This window comes from Notolepis coatsorum (assembly GCF_963971535.1).
Source record: "Notolepis coatsorum genome assembly, chromosome: 13".
Classification (NCBI taxonomy): domain Eukaryota; kingdom Metazoa; phylum Chordata; class Actinopteri; order Aulopiformes; family Paralepididae; genus Notolepis; species Notolepis coatsorum.
Genome location: NC_140177.1, coordinates 93,757,310 through 93,775,377, shown reverse-complemented (window position 1 = coordinate 93,775,377; position 18,068 = coordinate 93,757,310). Strand labels below are relative to the sequence as shown.

At 41.9% G+C, this 18,068-nt stretch overlaps 1 protein-coding gene across 1 annotated transcript in view; it reads right to left on the bottom strand.

The window, feature by feature from the left end:
• Positions 1–18,068, bottom strand: part of LOC311239094 (AP-2 complex subunit mu-A-like) — an 80,958-nt gene that overhangs the window by 10,746 nt on the left and 52,144 nt on the right. Inside the window, exons 3-8 of the mRNA XM_084327333.1 lie at positions 16,275–16,540; positions 10,382–10,464; positions 7,974–8,109; positions 7,463–7,607; positions 2,257–2,382; positions 1,877–2,012 (exon numbers count right to left, since the gene is read on the bottom strand). Of these exons, the coding sequence (XP_084183459.1) occupies positions 1,877–2,012; positions 2,257–2,382; positions 7,463–7,607; positions 7,974–8,109; positions 10,382–10,464; positions 16,275–16,540 (892 nt within the window). The remainder of the gene's footprint in view (positions 1–1,876; positions 2,013–2,256; positions 2,383–7,462; positions 7,608–7,973; positions 8,110–10,381; positions 10,465–16,274; positions 16,541–18,068) is intronic.

Sequence of the window (18,068 nt, the reverse complement as noted above, 5' to 3'; positions counted from 1 at the left end):
GCCATATACAGTCTTTATATTATTTATTGTTGGTTTGATTCATTCCTATTGCGAGAAATAAATAAATGCATGGAGAAACTGCTTAGTGAGGCAACCTCAGCATGAAACCTCAGCATCGTTCCAGCAAAGTAGGCTTCTATTATTCTAATGACTTGTTTTATTAGGTATTATAGTAGTAAGTCCTAGTGTAGAACATGATATCCTAGCGTGACACCTAATTTAGTAATGCAAATACTGAACGACTGCTTGGCTCTCAAGGAACCTCCTGCTAGTCTGCTACATCTGCGGTCATGAACCAGGGTGGCAGGGCTATCCGCAATATCCTAATAAAACAAGTCATTAGGATAATAGAAGCCTACTTTGCTGATTCATTACACACGTAGACAGTACGTGTGTGTGCATGCGCTGAGCCTGCCTCACAAAGCAGTTTCTGCACGCATTTATTTATTTCTAGCAATAGGAATAAATCAAACAATAAATGATATCATAGAGAAGAAGACAGTATGGCATATTAATATTCCACTATACAGTAGCTAGCTATATCCATGGCGATTAGGTTACTTCTTATTCATTTAGTTTGCAGTGTGTGCTCACGATGCCTCATTGAGTCAGGACTATGCAAAATGTAATTGTTAATGATACAAATATTGTCGTATTTATCATCATTATACTAATTTAATTCTGCGGATGTCTGTGGGATCGAAGTGATGGCAATCCCCAAGGACTTGTCCCAAAGAAAGCAGTTATAAACTCAGGTGCACACCAATACATCGAGACAGACGTATTTATTATCATTTTAATTATTTAATTCTGCAGATGTCTGTGTGATCGAAGTGATGGCAATCCCAAAGAAAGCTGTTGAAAACATGGGTGCACAGCGGTCTGTCCAACTTATGTCCGATTTATGACTGCCTTTTCGATTTCGTAAATCCTACAACAAATTTACAATACGAAGCCGTTCGAGAATGCCGAATAAGTTCGTAAATAGAGTTACAAAGGAATTCCTTGGTAACTTTCACGTATGTCCATTCGAGAATGAGGACCAGTGGGTTTAATGAAAGCAAGCAGATCAATGCAACTAACAGGTGGACATTCTTTTGGAATGTTATCTCAGAATTCTAGAACTATGGCTTTCAATAGACCACCGCAACCCTTGCGGTATTCTGAAATCATGGGAGAGAGAGCAGGGGGGAAAAAATTTATGAATGTGGATGAGAGCCTTGACATTAAGTGGTTGTAGCTAAGGCTGTGGGGGTGCTGGAGACATGATCCAATAGACTTTTATACGTATACTTATATATTCATGTCTCCAGCACCCCCACAGATGTAGCTACAACCACTTAATGTCAAGGCTCTCATCCACATTCATTAATTTTCTCCCCCCGCTCTCTCCTCCATGAGCTCAATGTAACGCGGAAGCGCAGTAGTCTATGGCTGGTAGCCATGGTTACATCATCGTTAGAATGTTCAGTTCTCAAAATTGGATCTCACGTGTAAGATCATACACCTGAAAGGGTTTATGCCTGGGTCACCTTGGCAACGCCCCCAAGAGCAGGAAAGGGGCTAGGTTTCATTCATTGCCTATGGGGAAGCACGAGTAGCAGTTAGAGTGAGTAAAAATCCCTTTATGTAGTTGCAAGGCGCCGCTCAAAAAAGTTGACGAGTCCTCAACCTTTTCACCTTTCTCCCTCCTCTCGCAAGAGCGAATGCCAATCAGAGAGCAGATGCCCTGTGATGCGTTGAATTGATTTGTGTTGCATTTTATCAGCCACAACCGCATTCTGCTAAAAATTTATGAAATTAATGAACACAAGCGAATAATCCGTTGACAACGACAGCCTTGCGTATAAGTGTGACCTGATGTTTAAGTCCTCACCTCAATCTTCTGGGCCAGCAGCGAGGGTTTGAAGTTAGACTTGATGACCACCTTGACCTCCAGTTTGGTGCGACCCACCTCCCTGACGAGTGGGATGACTCGGAACGGCAGGATGATGTCCTTGGTGGTACGATACCTGAAAACAAGGACCCCACAAGGTGAAATCATTTTAGTTTTGACGGTATATGTTCTTCGGTACAAATTACAAGGCGATACGGCATTCTTTTAATGTCTTTTATCATGTAATCCAATTGTCATGGTGCTATTTCAGCCCATGTTCTTCTTCTTTGCAAGGAAAATGTTTTTGATTGACATTCAAATTTACAGTATGAATATATCTATACACATAATAGTGTGTATCACAAAGTAGACAGACTGACCTCATGAGCTCGTACTCTCCGTCAGGAGGGATGAAGCTAATGCTGCGTTCCGAATCAAACTTACTGAGACGAACACACTGATGAAACGTACAGTCATCTATAGCTATAGACTGTTTCCCACTGCTGCTGCAAGAGAGAGGGGGGAGACATAATGACCATCTAGACAACAAACCTATTCTGTTTTAATAAACACACAATTCACTACTCATGAAACACCAACACAGAGTCCCCATAGCACACACACTTCTACTGTAGCTCACTATTATACTTCACAATAAAAGCATCTATTCTAGACAGTCCCCTTAACACACACACAAAAGACACACCACTACTCTAGCCCACTATTACGCTTCACACAAAAAAAGCCTCTACAAACGTCTCTCTCTATGTCACTCACACAAACGCATATAAATCAGGACACTACTGCCACAACACAGCAACCCAGTTCTTGCCAACACCACCCCAGTCCAGTAACACTACCCTTGTTAGGTGTCTAGGTGATGGGTTAAACAATAATTATTCAAATAAAAAGTCTGTATGGGTCCATAAAACAAACACTCAGTTTCCATCCAAGAGGGGCACAACTACTAGGCGGCCGACTAAAGATTTAAGGAGGGGCGTTTGATTTGTGTTAACAAGCTGACTTAATAGGGCATGAAACTAACCTTCCATTAACGGTCACAGTGGAATTAGAACAATCTACTGAATAATTTAGCATTTTGAAAGACTTGAACACAGGTTGGCTATCTGTGTGAGTGGCATGGTCAAAATATGATTACCATATTGACAGTATTTTGTTTTCCCAATGCAAATGACAATAATTTGACATCATTTTGATGTCTTTCTATTGTAATATAATTGTCATGGTGTTTTTCCATTAGAACATATATATTTAGCATCAAATTCTTCATCCAATGGCTGGAAGTTTTTAGATCAAATTAATTTGATGATTTCTATATATATTGTTGATGATGGTATATTAAAAATCCATACATCTGCATGGATCCATGACAGTCTAGCTGTGACCAGTAGAACTAACAGACAAAGCCATGTTTCAGCATTAGACTGGTGTTGGTGTTAATTTCAGGCCCTGGCAAAACTACGGTACATAAAAGTATTCTAGTTAAATATGAGAGCCTCCTTGAATGCTTAGTGAGACGTGAGCTTGAGATATTTGACAAACAGTGGTCTGTATGTGTGTGTGCATTATATGTGTATATGTATGTATGCCTCAGGGTTTCCGTTAGAAAAAATTGTTGCCGGCCTCAGTGTCCGGTAGATTTCAATCTACCGGTCAAATGAGAGAAATTCCGGTCAGAGTTTATTGAGCTTAAAAACAATTGATAGGCAAAAGAATGACAACAAAACAAAAGAATCACATCATCAAGGCATGTAGATTTATAATATTTTTACTTAAAACTAGGCTACTTTTGCGTATATAGAGTCATTATATTCCAAATAAAATAAGTCCCGAGACTCCGTGCTGCTGCCGACTTTAAATCAAATAGGTGTCTGTGGGCAGTCTGTTATAATCACATTTTTATGAGCTAACGAATTCAGTTATATTGGACATTTGTATTAATTATATCAAGCGAAGAACTGAGAAATTTGGCAGAGGGAGACGGCAACATTATCGTGGGTTTGCGTGATGACTCTCTCTCTCCACCTCCCAACGACTTATTTGCGAGAGTATGTCGATGCAGAGCAGCAGATTCAGCTGTTATTGGCTCTTTTCTGGCTCTATCAGGGGACCGCACAGCAGCGCCCCCCACCCAACAGCTGAATTGCCAATGGCTGAATTGGAGTACTGCACTGTGCTGCTGCTGCTCCGGCTCTGCAGCTTCACATGCATTCGCAAACTCAGCACTAAGCTCTCGCTGACAACGTCGGTGTCATTATTAGAAGCAACGATGAAACAAATGTAATGATTGTTTCGTTCATCGCATAGGCTATTTAATTTTAGCCTATTTTAATACAAATTGTGCTTAGAAGGAATTATTTTCGCCGGACATTAAGACCGGAGAGATTAAATATGTCGGACTTCAACAGATTTTGCCGGTCAAATACCGGTAATTACCGGCTAACGGAAACGCTGGTATGCCTACTGCAAGTGAGTGTGCATTTAGATGTGTGCATAAAGTGTGTGTGGGTGTGTGCTAGGGCTGTCAATTGTCCCCAAGAATACCATTGGATATGAATAGGCTGAAATGAGGCAAATTTGAATGAATTTCAACAATGCAATTTACGTAACATTACCACATCAAGGCAGGTGAAAAATTATTGCAAATAACATAATTGATTTTGTTAATTATGTGTTGTACCAATAGAAAACTATTAGGCATTGGGCTGTGCCTTGCAAAATGTGCATTGCAGGCACATTTTCCCAAAATCACAAAAAGAACCAGTGATGCGTTTTCAGTTCACCTCCAAGTCACATCAATAGTGTTTTATTTACATGACTAGCAGTTTGATATTACAATTCTTTTTTTCTTCCAAATAAATATTGAAATTCATTCCGACAGCCCTAGTGTGTGCATGTGTTTACGGTAAATGTGTATCTGTATGTGTGCATAAAGTGTGTGTGTGTTTCAGGCCACATATCAGTACAGTACCTTCCTCCCCCTAAATCACTGAGGTACAGCACAGAAAGAGAGAGAGAGAGAGAGAGAAAGAGACAGACAGGGAAAGAAAGGAGAGATACATCCAAAGTAAAGGAAAAGGAACATTTAAATAAATTGTAAAAGGCTTAATAACACCAAGGGTAATAGCTTAGAACACATTAACCAAGGGACCGATAATTGAAATGTTGGGCTCCTAAAGTGACGTAGATTATTATTATTATTATTTTTTTAATAAGACAATAATTCACTTCCGGCATAAATAGTGCGTCTGGGCTCGTCAAGGCTAATTCCTTGGGTTCTTTGAATCCGCTTTCAGCTTTACAGATATACCCAATGTATGCTACTCAAAGACCACAGTATGCAGAAAGGCAAAAATTCTATACATATATTTATACAAAACTGTATAAATCTAGTATAAATCATATTTAAGAAAATGCACCCGTTAACCACCCTGAGTACATTTACATAGTCAATGGGTCCTGTTGTTCAGCCTCACAATGCTATTGGATAGTAAATGTGTTTATAGGTCCCACATTCTGGCCTCTGAAGTTGCCAATGTCAATTTAATTTGGGCCTTACAGGGTTAATAATCCAAGTTGTGTTAGTCGAGTGTGCCAATTCCTTCCATCTATCTAGTATAAATCTGACATGTTTGTAAAGGGGAGACTCTTGTGGTTCAATGAGCCCAGTTTCAGATATCGTCAGATATCTACAGTGACATGGCCATTCTAGAGGATTTTGGGAAACCCAGGCCTGACCAAGAAGTCTTTGAAAGAGAATATGCAAATTATGGTGAACATGAAAATAAAGTGAACACAAAAACAAAATAAAAACAACCCAAACAAAAGGAACTGAAATACAATTGAAACTGTAAAGGGACACTTTACATTTAAAATGTTATTTGGTTATCTTTCTCCAGGAAACACTTCACATTGAAAGGAAATCTCTCAAATGTGTTCCTCAGTTTTCCTAATATGGCATGTGAGCATTGTTAGACTTCCTTATTGAAACCATGGGGTACTACTAGCAGTGAGCTTGTAGCTAGTTGAGTCCCTTGGTTTGAATGAGGAATGCTAACATGCCATTAGAGACCCGTTACCAACTATGTCACAGGATCCCTTTAATATGACAAACCATAGACGTGAATTGTATCCCTTTAATATGACAAACCATGTTAATTTTAATTTACCTTATTTTAATGACAAACCATATAAGCCTAAGTGAGTTTTTATTTAATATAACAGACCATGTAGGCCTAAGTCAGCTTTTATTTAATATAACAGACCATGTAGGCCTAAGTCAGCTTTTATTTAATATGACTGACCATATAGACCTAGGCGAGTTTTTATTTAATATGACAGACCATATAGGCCTAGGTGAGTTTTTATTTTATTTATTTAAGGATTGTCCATCTCAAACATGTTTAATGCGTTGTATGTGCACATGAACACATTAAAAAATATGTAACAAAATGCATTTGTAGGGGCTGCAGTCCCTGGGAAAGTAATCATAAGGAAAACGTTTTCAATACCGTTGAATGGTGATCCATTTTGTGAATACATTTGTTCTGATGTAACAATATCTTTGTTGGCAGACGGCTCCTCCGGACACGGTTAACATTAATTAGCAAGCGTAGCTCAACCTATAACGTTACTTAGTGCTCCGCTGGGAAAGACCGTTCATCACTGCATTGATTATACAACTTTGTTTAATCCAAAAGTCTGTTCGGAAACTTTCTACAATGAAATACATTCAGGGGATGTCTGGTTATGTTCTATTCTCCTGGTTTGCGCGTCAGAGTGATAAGAAACTAAACACAAACAGCCCCTGCAGCTGGATGTCAAAGCTATGGGAGGTGGTTGGGGGTAAAAAGGGGTAGCTTTTAACTTTTACTAAATTCCAAGGTACATCCACTTGTATAGACATTCCATGACATTTGATGTGTGAATCTAGAATCAGTATCTAAACAACAATGTTATGGTTATTCACCTAAAGGATTAAATTAGGGCTGTCCCCGACTAAGGATTTGGATGGTCGACTATGATAGGCCAAAATTAGCCGTTAGATGACTATTGGTCGACTACTAATATAAAAAAAATAAAAAAATAAATAAAAACAAATTAATATATTTTAATTTGATTTATTTATTTTTCATCTGGGGGTGCTTAATGTCTGAAGGAGTCGACTGAAGGCTTCTTGTCCTCTGCAAAAGCATGCAATTGGTCCACTGATGGATACATGTTGATATTTGTCTAGTCTGTGTGTTCATTAGATGGGTGAAATCCTCTTTCAGTGCCTCTGTGCCCGTTTTCGTAGGCAGTTAGCCTCTGGTATGCGTGCCATTAGCGTTAGCCACGCTTCTAGGCCTCTTTTCTTTTGGAAATAATGATAAAAAAATATATATATATTTTTGTATTCGACTAAGAGGTTGGCAGTCGACTACGGCTCCTTTCGCTAATAGGGGTCAGCCCTAAATTAAATATATATATAATTTGATTTACATTTTCTGCTCTATATTATTGATAAACGCAATTAAGCTGTGTCCTCGCTTGATCTCCTATTGGCCCTGTGGAGCTGTCACTCACCTCTTGGCGGCCTCGTCAGTGGTTCCTCCCTTGCCCTGCTTGTCAATGACAATCTTGTCATTCATGCCGAATTTACACTCTGGCATCCCACTCAGGTAACTCTTCATCACTACCCGGCCTGAGACATGGGCACTCAGGACCTGGCCTAGATGGAGAAGGAGAGAGAGAGAGAGAGAGAAAGTGAAAGAGAGAGTCAATAAATGTAGTCTGTCGACATGATATACCTGGATATGAAGAGGAAATAAGAGAGAACGTCAGCAATACAGTCTAGAGGACTGACATATTGGCACTTAAAAAAAATTACCTTGTGGAGATATCAGCAAATAAATACATTAGCAGGTTGAATACTAATACACAAGAAGCAGAGGTATGGCATGAATACTGCCACGGCTGTGATGCGTGGTCGGACCAACCTGTTGTATAATTGTTATTGTATAATATAAACTACATCTGACATATTGTACCTTGTGGGGACATTGGCAGGTTGTTATATGAATGTATAGTATTGCACCTTGTGGCGACATGAGCAGATTGACGCTCTCCAGCACGTCCAGGAAGAGCTCGTTGCGGCGATACTTGATGCCCTCTCGACGCCAGCCGATCTGCCCCGTCACCTGGCTAGTGATCTGTGACTGCTCCTCCTTTGTCTGCCAGGGAGAGGGAGGGGGGGGGGGGAGACATGGAAAATAAAGAAAGAATGAATGAGAAGGGGGGTGCCAGGACATTAAAAAGGAGATGGAGTGAGAGAGAAGGATATAAAGTCATAGCAAAAAGAAGATGGAGAAAAGAGGAGAATAAAGATAGTAGAGAAAGAGAGGTTAATAGATGACTGGTGGAAAGAGAACATGGTGTTTCTATTCATAAGTTAAATTATTTTACTCTCTAGACAAAACCAGTTGCTGTCATTACCTGGTGCTGCATTGCATCACGTTCCATCACCACATGAAGAGAAGGAGACAAAGAGTTAGCAAAACACAAAATGGCCGAACTACATACTAACAAGACACCCAATTATCCAAGGATCTTCGTTAAGAACATTAATCAAGGATCTTCATTAACACTTTGAGTGCCAGCGACGTGTAACTCGTTATTTCATGCCCCCCGTTGAGTGCCGCCGACGCAAATTGTCGTTTTTTTTTTTATTAGCGATCTGAATTCATACTTCATCAACCGAGCCCCTCTAGGAGCTCCGATGGGAAAATACTGCCCCCTATCGTCTATCCCTGTGTAACTGCAGGCCATTCGATTAGACTGGTGGATCTGTGGGGGGGGGGGGGGGGGGGGGAGCCTACTGGCTCCACTATGCTGGCGAGCCATCTGATCAAGAGGGAAGTGATCGCAAGATGGAAAGCAGCCGGGAATATATATTTACAGCAGCCAATAATGAATAAACGCGATTGATATTTGGAATGGCGATCAGGCATTTGAATAATCTTTTTGGAGAACATCTGATCTAAGGTAAGGAGTCTATGTTACCAGTTTTAGGATAATCAGAGATGTTTTCACTGAGAAAACAGCGTGTCCCGTATGTGTATATGTGTGTGTGTGTGTAGCTGTTGAGGAAATAAGAGAATCGACTTCTCAGCTCGCTTCTATAGCGTGCATAATAGGGGTGGGACGATACATCGATCCAGATCGATATATCGATCTATTATCAATAATCAAATAGGATCGATGCAACGTAATAAGATCGATTCATATTGCGATACTCTTATTTTGAAAATCCGGTGACGGCGACGTCATCGCCCCGCGCCCAGTGTTGTGAAACTCCGTTTAACATCAACAGCACACAGAGCGTCACTAGAGCAAGACTAGTGTGCCTATTCTGTGACCCAAAACATGGCCCTGCTGTTTTATTCCGCAACGGGTCCAATGCATCTAACCTGCTTTGCAATCCTCGCCACTCCATTATGCCCACGTCGTGTTAAAGATCGAAGATAACGTTACGTTAGCTAACAAGATAACCCAGAGCCATAGGCAGAGAGAAGTGGGGACTGGGAAAGAGGGTGCATTCTCGGGATAGCCCCACTAACAGGATCTGGCCGGCTTTTCCAGCCAAAATACAGCTCTGTGACAGTGAATAGGATATTAATATCGAGAAGAAAAACAAACCAAAAACAGTGAACAGGAGGTCTATTTGTATTAAAAACAATATTGTTTTTCATTTAAATGTCTGGAAGAGCTCAAAAATAAAAATGTCAAATGATATTACCATTGCATTTTTTTTTTTTTTTTTATGTTACCGATTGTGTTAAATGAGCATATAATATAGTCTCATATCGATCGCAGGCACCTGAATCGTATCGTATCGTGGCAGACTGTGTGATATCGGATAATATCGTATCGTTGTCCAAAGAATCGATATCGTATCGTATCGTGATAAAACTGGTGATTCCCACCCCTAGTGCATAAGTACACATATACTATCGATAATCTAGCGTTTATTTGAAAACAATTCATAAATAGGCAGACAAATGACAACGTGTCTAGTGTATTCGAGAATATTCCAATAAATGCCGTTTATGACGGAATCTTTCTATTTCCCTGAAGTTTGAGAGAACGATAGCTTTTCAAAATGCTATATAAAGGATATGAACAGATTAAAAAACAATCCGTTTCGACAATGTTGACTGCAAACAAGTCATTGATAAGCGACGGGGAGATTAGACACATAGCCATAATTTAAAACATAGATTATGCGTTTTTAACGCCATCATTGAAGTGGATGCCGGCATCCAAGGACATTAATCAACCTTATGGCTGGCACTGAAAGTGTTAAGAACACTAATCTTTTTAAAACTAAAATAATGAGTACAATATTGTCATTTATTATAGGATTTGAGGTGTACATGATTTGGGGTTTATTTGATCATACTGAGTTTATTTAGCTAGAGTCCAAGTTTGATTATCCGTGCTGACCTGGCCCTTGATGCCTTGCTGGGTGATGAAGGTCTTCAGCGCTCCGGTCTCCGAGTTCTGTGGGTAGCCAAAGTCCAGGATCTCTGGACAAACACAAACACACCAGTCAGTGGGCGATACGGCTGATAAGAGCAAAACAGGCCCATTTGGCAATGGAGACAGTTGAAAGCGCTCCGCTTAACACGTAACAGTGAGGACGGAGAAAACTGTAAATTAAGTGTAATCTGTCTGCAGGGATGTGATCAGCTCAGCAAAATAAATGGCTAGTTAGTATATGACTAGTGTGGCATTTTGAAATGTGGCTTTGCTGGTTCCAGACCCAGTCACACTACGCAGGAAAGCCACCAATGTCCCTTTTCACACACAAAACCATGTCCTCCATTTACAGGTGTTGTTTATTTATCAGATGTTAAACATGGCATTTTGATAGCCGGCTATCTGGTGCTAGCTGGCTAAGCCGTGTTTTTTTCTCTTACTTGTGCGTTTCCAAGTGGTCTGCCGTGACATAATCTGCCCATTTCACATTATAATTCTCTCTCAACACGACAATATAAATCTATCCAACGTTACCAGACGACACAGGTACAACGTAGCAACAATGCTTGCCAATGCATAATGTTAGCCAACTACAAAAATACAGTGCGCCTGCATGATGATGACTAATTTACTCGCAACACTTTTTTTTTTTATCTACTTTTTTCTCCCATTTTCTATTTTTCTCCCATCCCAATTTCGTATCGTCCAATTCTACCCTCCCCTGTCTCTAACGCTGTTAGGCCATGCCTCCCACAAGCCGGCTGCAATGTGGACGAAGCCGCCCCCGTCGCTTCCTGATTCTGCTGCACAGGCGCACCAACCGACCTGTAGGAGTCCGATCCCCACCCATCAGCTTTCCCACCCCTAACACTGCCAATTGTGTTAGTATGAACGACCAGCCAAGCTGATAGCAATGCAGAGAGCTGGGCTCGAACCCAGCGTCTCCTGCATTGGTGGCGAGCGCCTTGCCCACTACACCACCTAGCCACCCAGCAAGCAACACTTGTAAACACAAGGACCAATCAGCATGGGTATGGGCAGGTTTATTTTCCATTGATGGGGATTTGATGACCATATTTGTAATAATGTAAATCATTGTGTCGTTGTACATATTGTGTGTATATAATGTTAGTAGCTAAATTAGCTAGCTTGGTAGCCAGCATTCTCGAAACTCTTAACATGCCCCGATTTAAAATGGTTCTCTCCTCTTCGTATACGGTATACCTTTGTCCTCACAAGTATTTTGCCAGGGAACTTATGGACACGACAATAGTAGTAGTTATAAGGTGTTTGAGGTTGTAACGTTAAAGTTAGTTAGCTAATAGCTATCGTGGTAGCCCGTTTTGTGACTGTGATGCACCGAGTGCTATCCAAGGGGCTGCTATCGTATCAACATGCCGTGATGTGTAGCTTGCTAGCCGGCATGATGCGTGTGTGCAGTGCTTTGCCCCACAGGTCTGAGAAGAGGACCTGCACATTTTACTCGTTCCCAAAACTCTTTTACATGCCCCGATTTAAAATGGTTCACGCCAGTAGACATAATGCTAACGTTAGCGGGGTAACGTTAGCCAGAGCCATATAGCCATTAGTACTATGACCCGGACGGGCATAAGGCATAAGTTGCCTGAAGTGACGTCACGGCCCTGCTAGCGTCTGATAAGCTTTTTCATTTGCTCCGTACATGTTATTCGTACGTGGACCTTTTTAACCCTTTCCGAGTGGCATTTCCGGCATCAAATGGAAAAAAATAAATAATGAAATTAGATACCAATGATGTAAACTACCCATAATTGAAGAGTAGGGTTTAACGTTCAAGTGGCACTTTAAGTATTGTAACGAAGTACAATTTACTCAAGTACTTTATCAGGGGCGTAGCTGGGGGGGGGTAGCTTGTGTGTGAGAGATATATAGAGAGTAGGGATGCACCGAATGGGAAATTCTTGGCCGAAACCGATACCGAAAATAGAAAACAGTTGGCCGAAAACCGAAAGCCAAAAGGCCGAAAATGATTTATAGAATAGATTTTTTTACCAATGTTGTGGAACATTATGATTATGGAAAAATATTTGATTATGGCAAAACTTAACTTAAATAATCACTATTATGGGTCCATAAAACATTTATTCAGCACTTCTGAATGCATACAGTACATTAATTCCATCTTTTCTCTGGCTGCCGCAGCAGACATCTGTGCTCTACTGAGCGCACCTTTCTAGTCCCCAGCTGAATGTGCTCGCTTGACTCAGCACAGTAGACGCGCGACAGACAGACAGCGTCAATGTGAGAAACACAATCTCCCCCCCCCTCGCTCTGAATAATATGCATATTAGATCACTCAGTGATTAACCGCAACGGGCATATAGTAAATAAGGATATAAAAGCATGTTAACACTTTGACTGCCGGGACACGTCTTTTCACGTCTTTGCTGGCCATGCTAAAGTTGCCGGGGGACGCTGTACAGCGTCCTTATATCAATATTTCAAAAATCTGCGATCTGATTCATATTCCCCCTCCGCTGGCCTGAGATCCACCAGCAGGACCCACTGAGCTCTCTGGCGGTTCAGGAGCGCCATCTGGTGGCCGATCGGCGCAATCGCCACACAGGATATTGAATAGAGGTTGTCATGACGACCGTAGTACTTCCGGGCGCTCGCTATGGTTCATGGGACTCTGGCTCGTCACGCTACACGGTGATCGATTGGCAATAACTCGATAAACAACATGATTTGGACGTATATACCATTATACAAGCTGGAGATGGACCGGGTAAAAATATATCCCATAATGATAAAATTTCTACTCGACGATGATCGCCCAACGGCGCGCGGAGACTGGGGTGAGTTTTAGCGTGTAACGTTACCGTCTTAGATACTAACTGCTATTATCAACATTTGACCCACATTAGATGATTGGTATAACGCTGCCCACGGAATTATAAACGCCCCCTCGCCCATCCGGTCAACATCAGATGACGTGTAGTAACTTCTAGAAGTACGTCTAGTTGGAATTTTTTATATCGCGCTGATTGCCATCAAACTGTATTTCATCATCAATATAATGCATTTGGGGCTATATATCACGTTCTGGAGAAAGCTGCAGAAAGAGATGAAAACATACTTATACATTAGACCATACTTTACTATGAATATGTGAATGAAAAAGTTTAACGTTGCTACACAATGAACAATACATATAGGACTTTGAATGGGCCCTAATAATGGCAATGTAGCAATAGAATTTAAAAAGTTATAGCCCTGCAAAGAAGGGGACTTTCTCCATAGACAAATAGCGCTGGCAATCTATGGTATATCATTAATTTAACCCAAGGCAACCAAAGTGTTAAAGACGCATTTATTGGACACGTTGCGCGCAGAGTTTACATAGAAACAGCGCGACTCCCGACAGCGCGACATCATCACAACAACATGTGAATAATATGCATAATAGATCACTCCTACCGCGACGGGCATATAGTAAATAAGGATATAAAAGCATGTTAAAGACGCATTTATACGGGTGCTCCAGTAGCACACTGAAGGATTTGGGGTGCTTTTTCAATGTATGTGATGTATAGATTGGGGGGACCACAGCTAAAATGGTAGATCGAAATGTGCATGAAAGACGGTGATATAACGGTGACCAGTGGATTGAATACACTGCCAGCGAGGGTGTTTTGTTTTGCATTCCTTGGAAGAACACAGATAAGAGCGAGTGTACTGTAGGCCCAGAGCGAGGGAGAGGAGTGACCTCTTTAATGCAACAGTAGAGAAACGTTTGGAAGTGTGTGTAAAGGTTAAACGCGGTTGTCATGACAGCGTGTCGCCCTGACAACCAGAAGAGGGGTGGGGCTATCGTTTCTACGACGAAGATCTATGAGTCGAACGGTGTTTCCGGGTGTAAGGCAGACCAGAATCTGACCAAGAGCGAGTAGGACCAGAATCTGACCAAGAGCGAGTAGGACTAGAAACTGACCAAGAGCGAGTAGGACTGAGATCACACAGACACTCTCTCCTCTCATTGAGAGAGAGGGGGGGGGGGAGAATGCCACATCACCAGTAGCTTCGGCTACCACGAGGATGGTCTTGGCTAACGAACCGGCCTGACCACTATTGGACTGAATAACAAAAGGACGATAGACGAACACACCGAAAGATCATTAGAAATAGACTCTTCAAGGACGATACAATTTGATAACATCTGACAACATATGAGGTTCTGTTTATAGCAATAAAACAACGATAACATCTGACAACATCTGATTATGAGGTTCTGTTTATAGCAATAAAACAACGCTTTTCCTCATAAGGTATCTCACGGTGTCAAAGTGTCGAATTCTTACGGAGGTGGAGAATTATTATGGTTTATGGATTGCACTAACAGGGGGAGATAAGGATCTTATCTACCAGTATCGGAGACGTCAGGACCATTAAAATGACACAACGCAGAGGAATTGGATGGAGGGCCAAACAGACAAAGACGTGATACTGGCCAGTTTGATCAGAATCTTACAACACCATGTTACCGCGCTGCGTCACGGATCTGGTTTACTCCGAGTTCGATTCCCGGACTCGCCGTCATTTGCCGAATGTCTCCCCCTGCTCTCTCTCCCGTTTCACCCTACAACTGTCGGTCATGCTTGACCAGAAAAGCGATAAACGCTAAAAAAAAATAAAGTTTTAAAAAAAAAGACGCATTTATTGGACGCGTTGCGTGCAGAGTTTACATAGAAACAGCGCGACTCCCGACAGCGCGACATCACCGCAACAACACGCAAGGTTGTTAGGTTGTTTCTGTTTCGGTGATATATTTTCGGTGAAAAAACTCTTTCGGCCGAAAGCCGAAAGGCCATTTTTAGCCATTTTCGGCCGAAAACTTCTGTGCCGAAATTTCGGTGCATCCCTGATAGAGAGAGAGGGGGGGCTTTGGTAGACTATTGCATTGGTCCATTCATTGAAGATGAACGCAATGAGACATCCTTTACTAGGCTCACCCACAAACAGTGCAGGTGCTGAACTGCTGATCCGAATGTATACAAGGTAAAAACCATATTATGCGTTTATCAATAAATTAAAAAAAAACACGCAGGGCCTACAAATACATTCTTTCATGGGGCCCAGATTCTACAGCTAGGCCCCTGACTTTATACCCCTGCCCACAACAATGGGACTTATAATTGACCAAACTAATTTCACCATACAGAACAAATGCCCACTAGCTGTAGGGTTTAAAGTGATATGCTCATCGTCAATCAATCATCCTTATTGATAATCAATACTACTCAGAGAAAGGCAATACAAATGGTAGTATTGTATGTCCTTCGATAATCCATGACCAACCAGTCCTTTGATAATAGTAAACCTGTTGATTCTTCTGACTTTGGCCAGCTACTAACCATTTATCCGGTTAATTTAAAACAGCTAACCGGATATACTTGCACTTCCCTAACAGGGACCTCTAGTCATTTGTAATAATTGCAGAGGCCGTCTGTGATCTTAATCCCATGTGAAAATGTCATGTCTGTCATTTGTAAAGTAAAAATTCCAGTGCAAATTAACTACCATAATTCGGCAAAAACATAGGTCATCTGATGACTGATAATATATTAGTCCCGTGTGAATCACCATCTCGTAATTTGTTCTTGGTAGTAGCCTAGTATAACTGTCTGGCTAGACCCTCCCCAGACAGAGTGGGGCAACGACCAGGAAGGAATTGGCATAACGACTAAATTGGGGGATGGGAGAAAAGCGCCCCAAAAAAGAGATTGATCAAATTCTTAACGACCACCCCTAGACTCTGAAACAGATGTCCTCACATCTAGACTCTCGTGGCAGTATGGTCTAAAAGTATTCCCCCTACCGTCCAGGAGCTCGTAGATCAGGACGAAGTTGTTCTTGATGTTCTCCTCGCTGATCTTGCCGAAGTAGGCAGTCATGACGTCGCACATCTTGTAGAGGAACTCAAACACCATGGCAGCGTTGACATTCTGCTTGGTGACGGCAGCCAGCCAGATGTTGGAGCGCTTGACGTGGAAGAAGCTGGTCCGGGCGATGTTGGTGACCGGAGAGCGCACCTGCTGGCGGGCGTGGATAACGTTCACGCGGAACGCATCCACCGCGTTACGTCTGGGGGCGGGAGAGGAAGGGACGAACAAATGAAGGAGGGTAGGGAGTAAGAGGAATGAAGGAAAGAGAGAGGGGGAGAGGAAAAGTGGGCAGAGAAATCATTGTTAGATGTAGATCATAGTCCAGTGCTGAACACAGGAATGGCAGCAAACCTGCTTAACTCACATCATATTAGAACACATGGTTATTCCTGGCCTCCAGAAAGCGAATGTTTGTCTCGTCTTTCAACGTGTCATTGGTTGTTGTACATTCAGTTTAATTGAAAAGGAGCAAACAAAATGAAACCACCTTTGCACTGGAGGAAAGCATTTACCCAACACACCGATATGGGCAAAATTCGGTTCGGCAAGAGATTAATAATGTCCATCGGTTAATTTTCAGCCCCTACCACCAACACAACGAGCTTCAACGGTGAGTTGGGACACATCCATTAGTCTGTGCCAAGGACTTGGGTCATTTTACAAATGGTCTTTGATTTCCTTCTACACTAACATATGACAAAGGACACCGCAAATTTGAGCACTTATAGGGACAAAAAGAGTGTTGTGGGTAATCATCGGTGACAAATACCAGGCGATTTGAGTGTTCTTTCTTCTTTGTTATTTTCAGAGAGGGAGATCTAGGGTTGCTTTTCCAAAAACATCTTGGCACTAAGATTATCATCACAGGCTGGCTTTCCACCAGGGTGGGAAGTTAAGAGCAGCTACTAACCAAACGCTGGGACATGTGGTGTGTGGTTGCCAAGTTTGCCTCTACTGGATACATCGGCAGGTATGGAACCAGACACTTCTCTATTCTGGCTGGTAGAATACAGAGGTCCTGTGAATTTCTGAATCGACCAGCCACTGTGGCCTATAGAGAAAAGGTTGTTTCCCGTCCTGGAAGACCATCAAAAGGCTATCGAGTAGGGGTGTAACGATGCGACCTCACAACGATTAAATTCAATTACGATTCTTCAGGCAACGATTCAATGCATCCAGATCATGTGAGCGGATCGGAGCGTGAGCGGAGCGTGGAGCGGAGCGGGTGGTTTTGACGTGAGCGACGGAGTGGGTTTTAAAATGGGTCGGCGTGACGTTGCGATGCGAGAGTTCTCCTCCGCTCCAATCCACTCCGGGCCGCTCACAGTGGTTTAACACTGATGTAATATACAATGTAGTACAATGCCAAAGCAACAGATGGCGATGTACAAACATGAAGGCCATTTTCAACCAATGAGAAGGGTGAACAGTCACTCACATCCTGTTAGAAAAAGTATATGACGCCATTGTTGTTGTCGTTAGCTTACATGCTAACGTTAATGGCAGCGACCATAGCATTGTGGCTAGGCTAGCTATCATCGCTTAGTAGAGCTAGTGAATGGATAAACAACGTTATTTAACATTGCAGAATGGGTACAATTACAATACGGCTCAATACAAATAATTGTTAAGGGGCCCAGGGGGTATAGACTGTTTGGTCAAATCAAGCAAATTTACATCATGCTCCAAAAAAAATTAAAAAATCTGCCGAGCGATGTGGAGCGGGG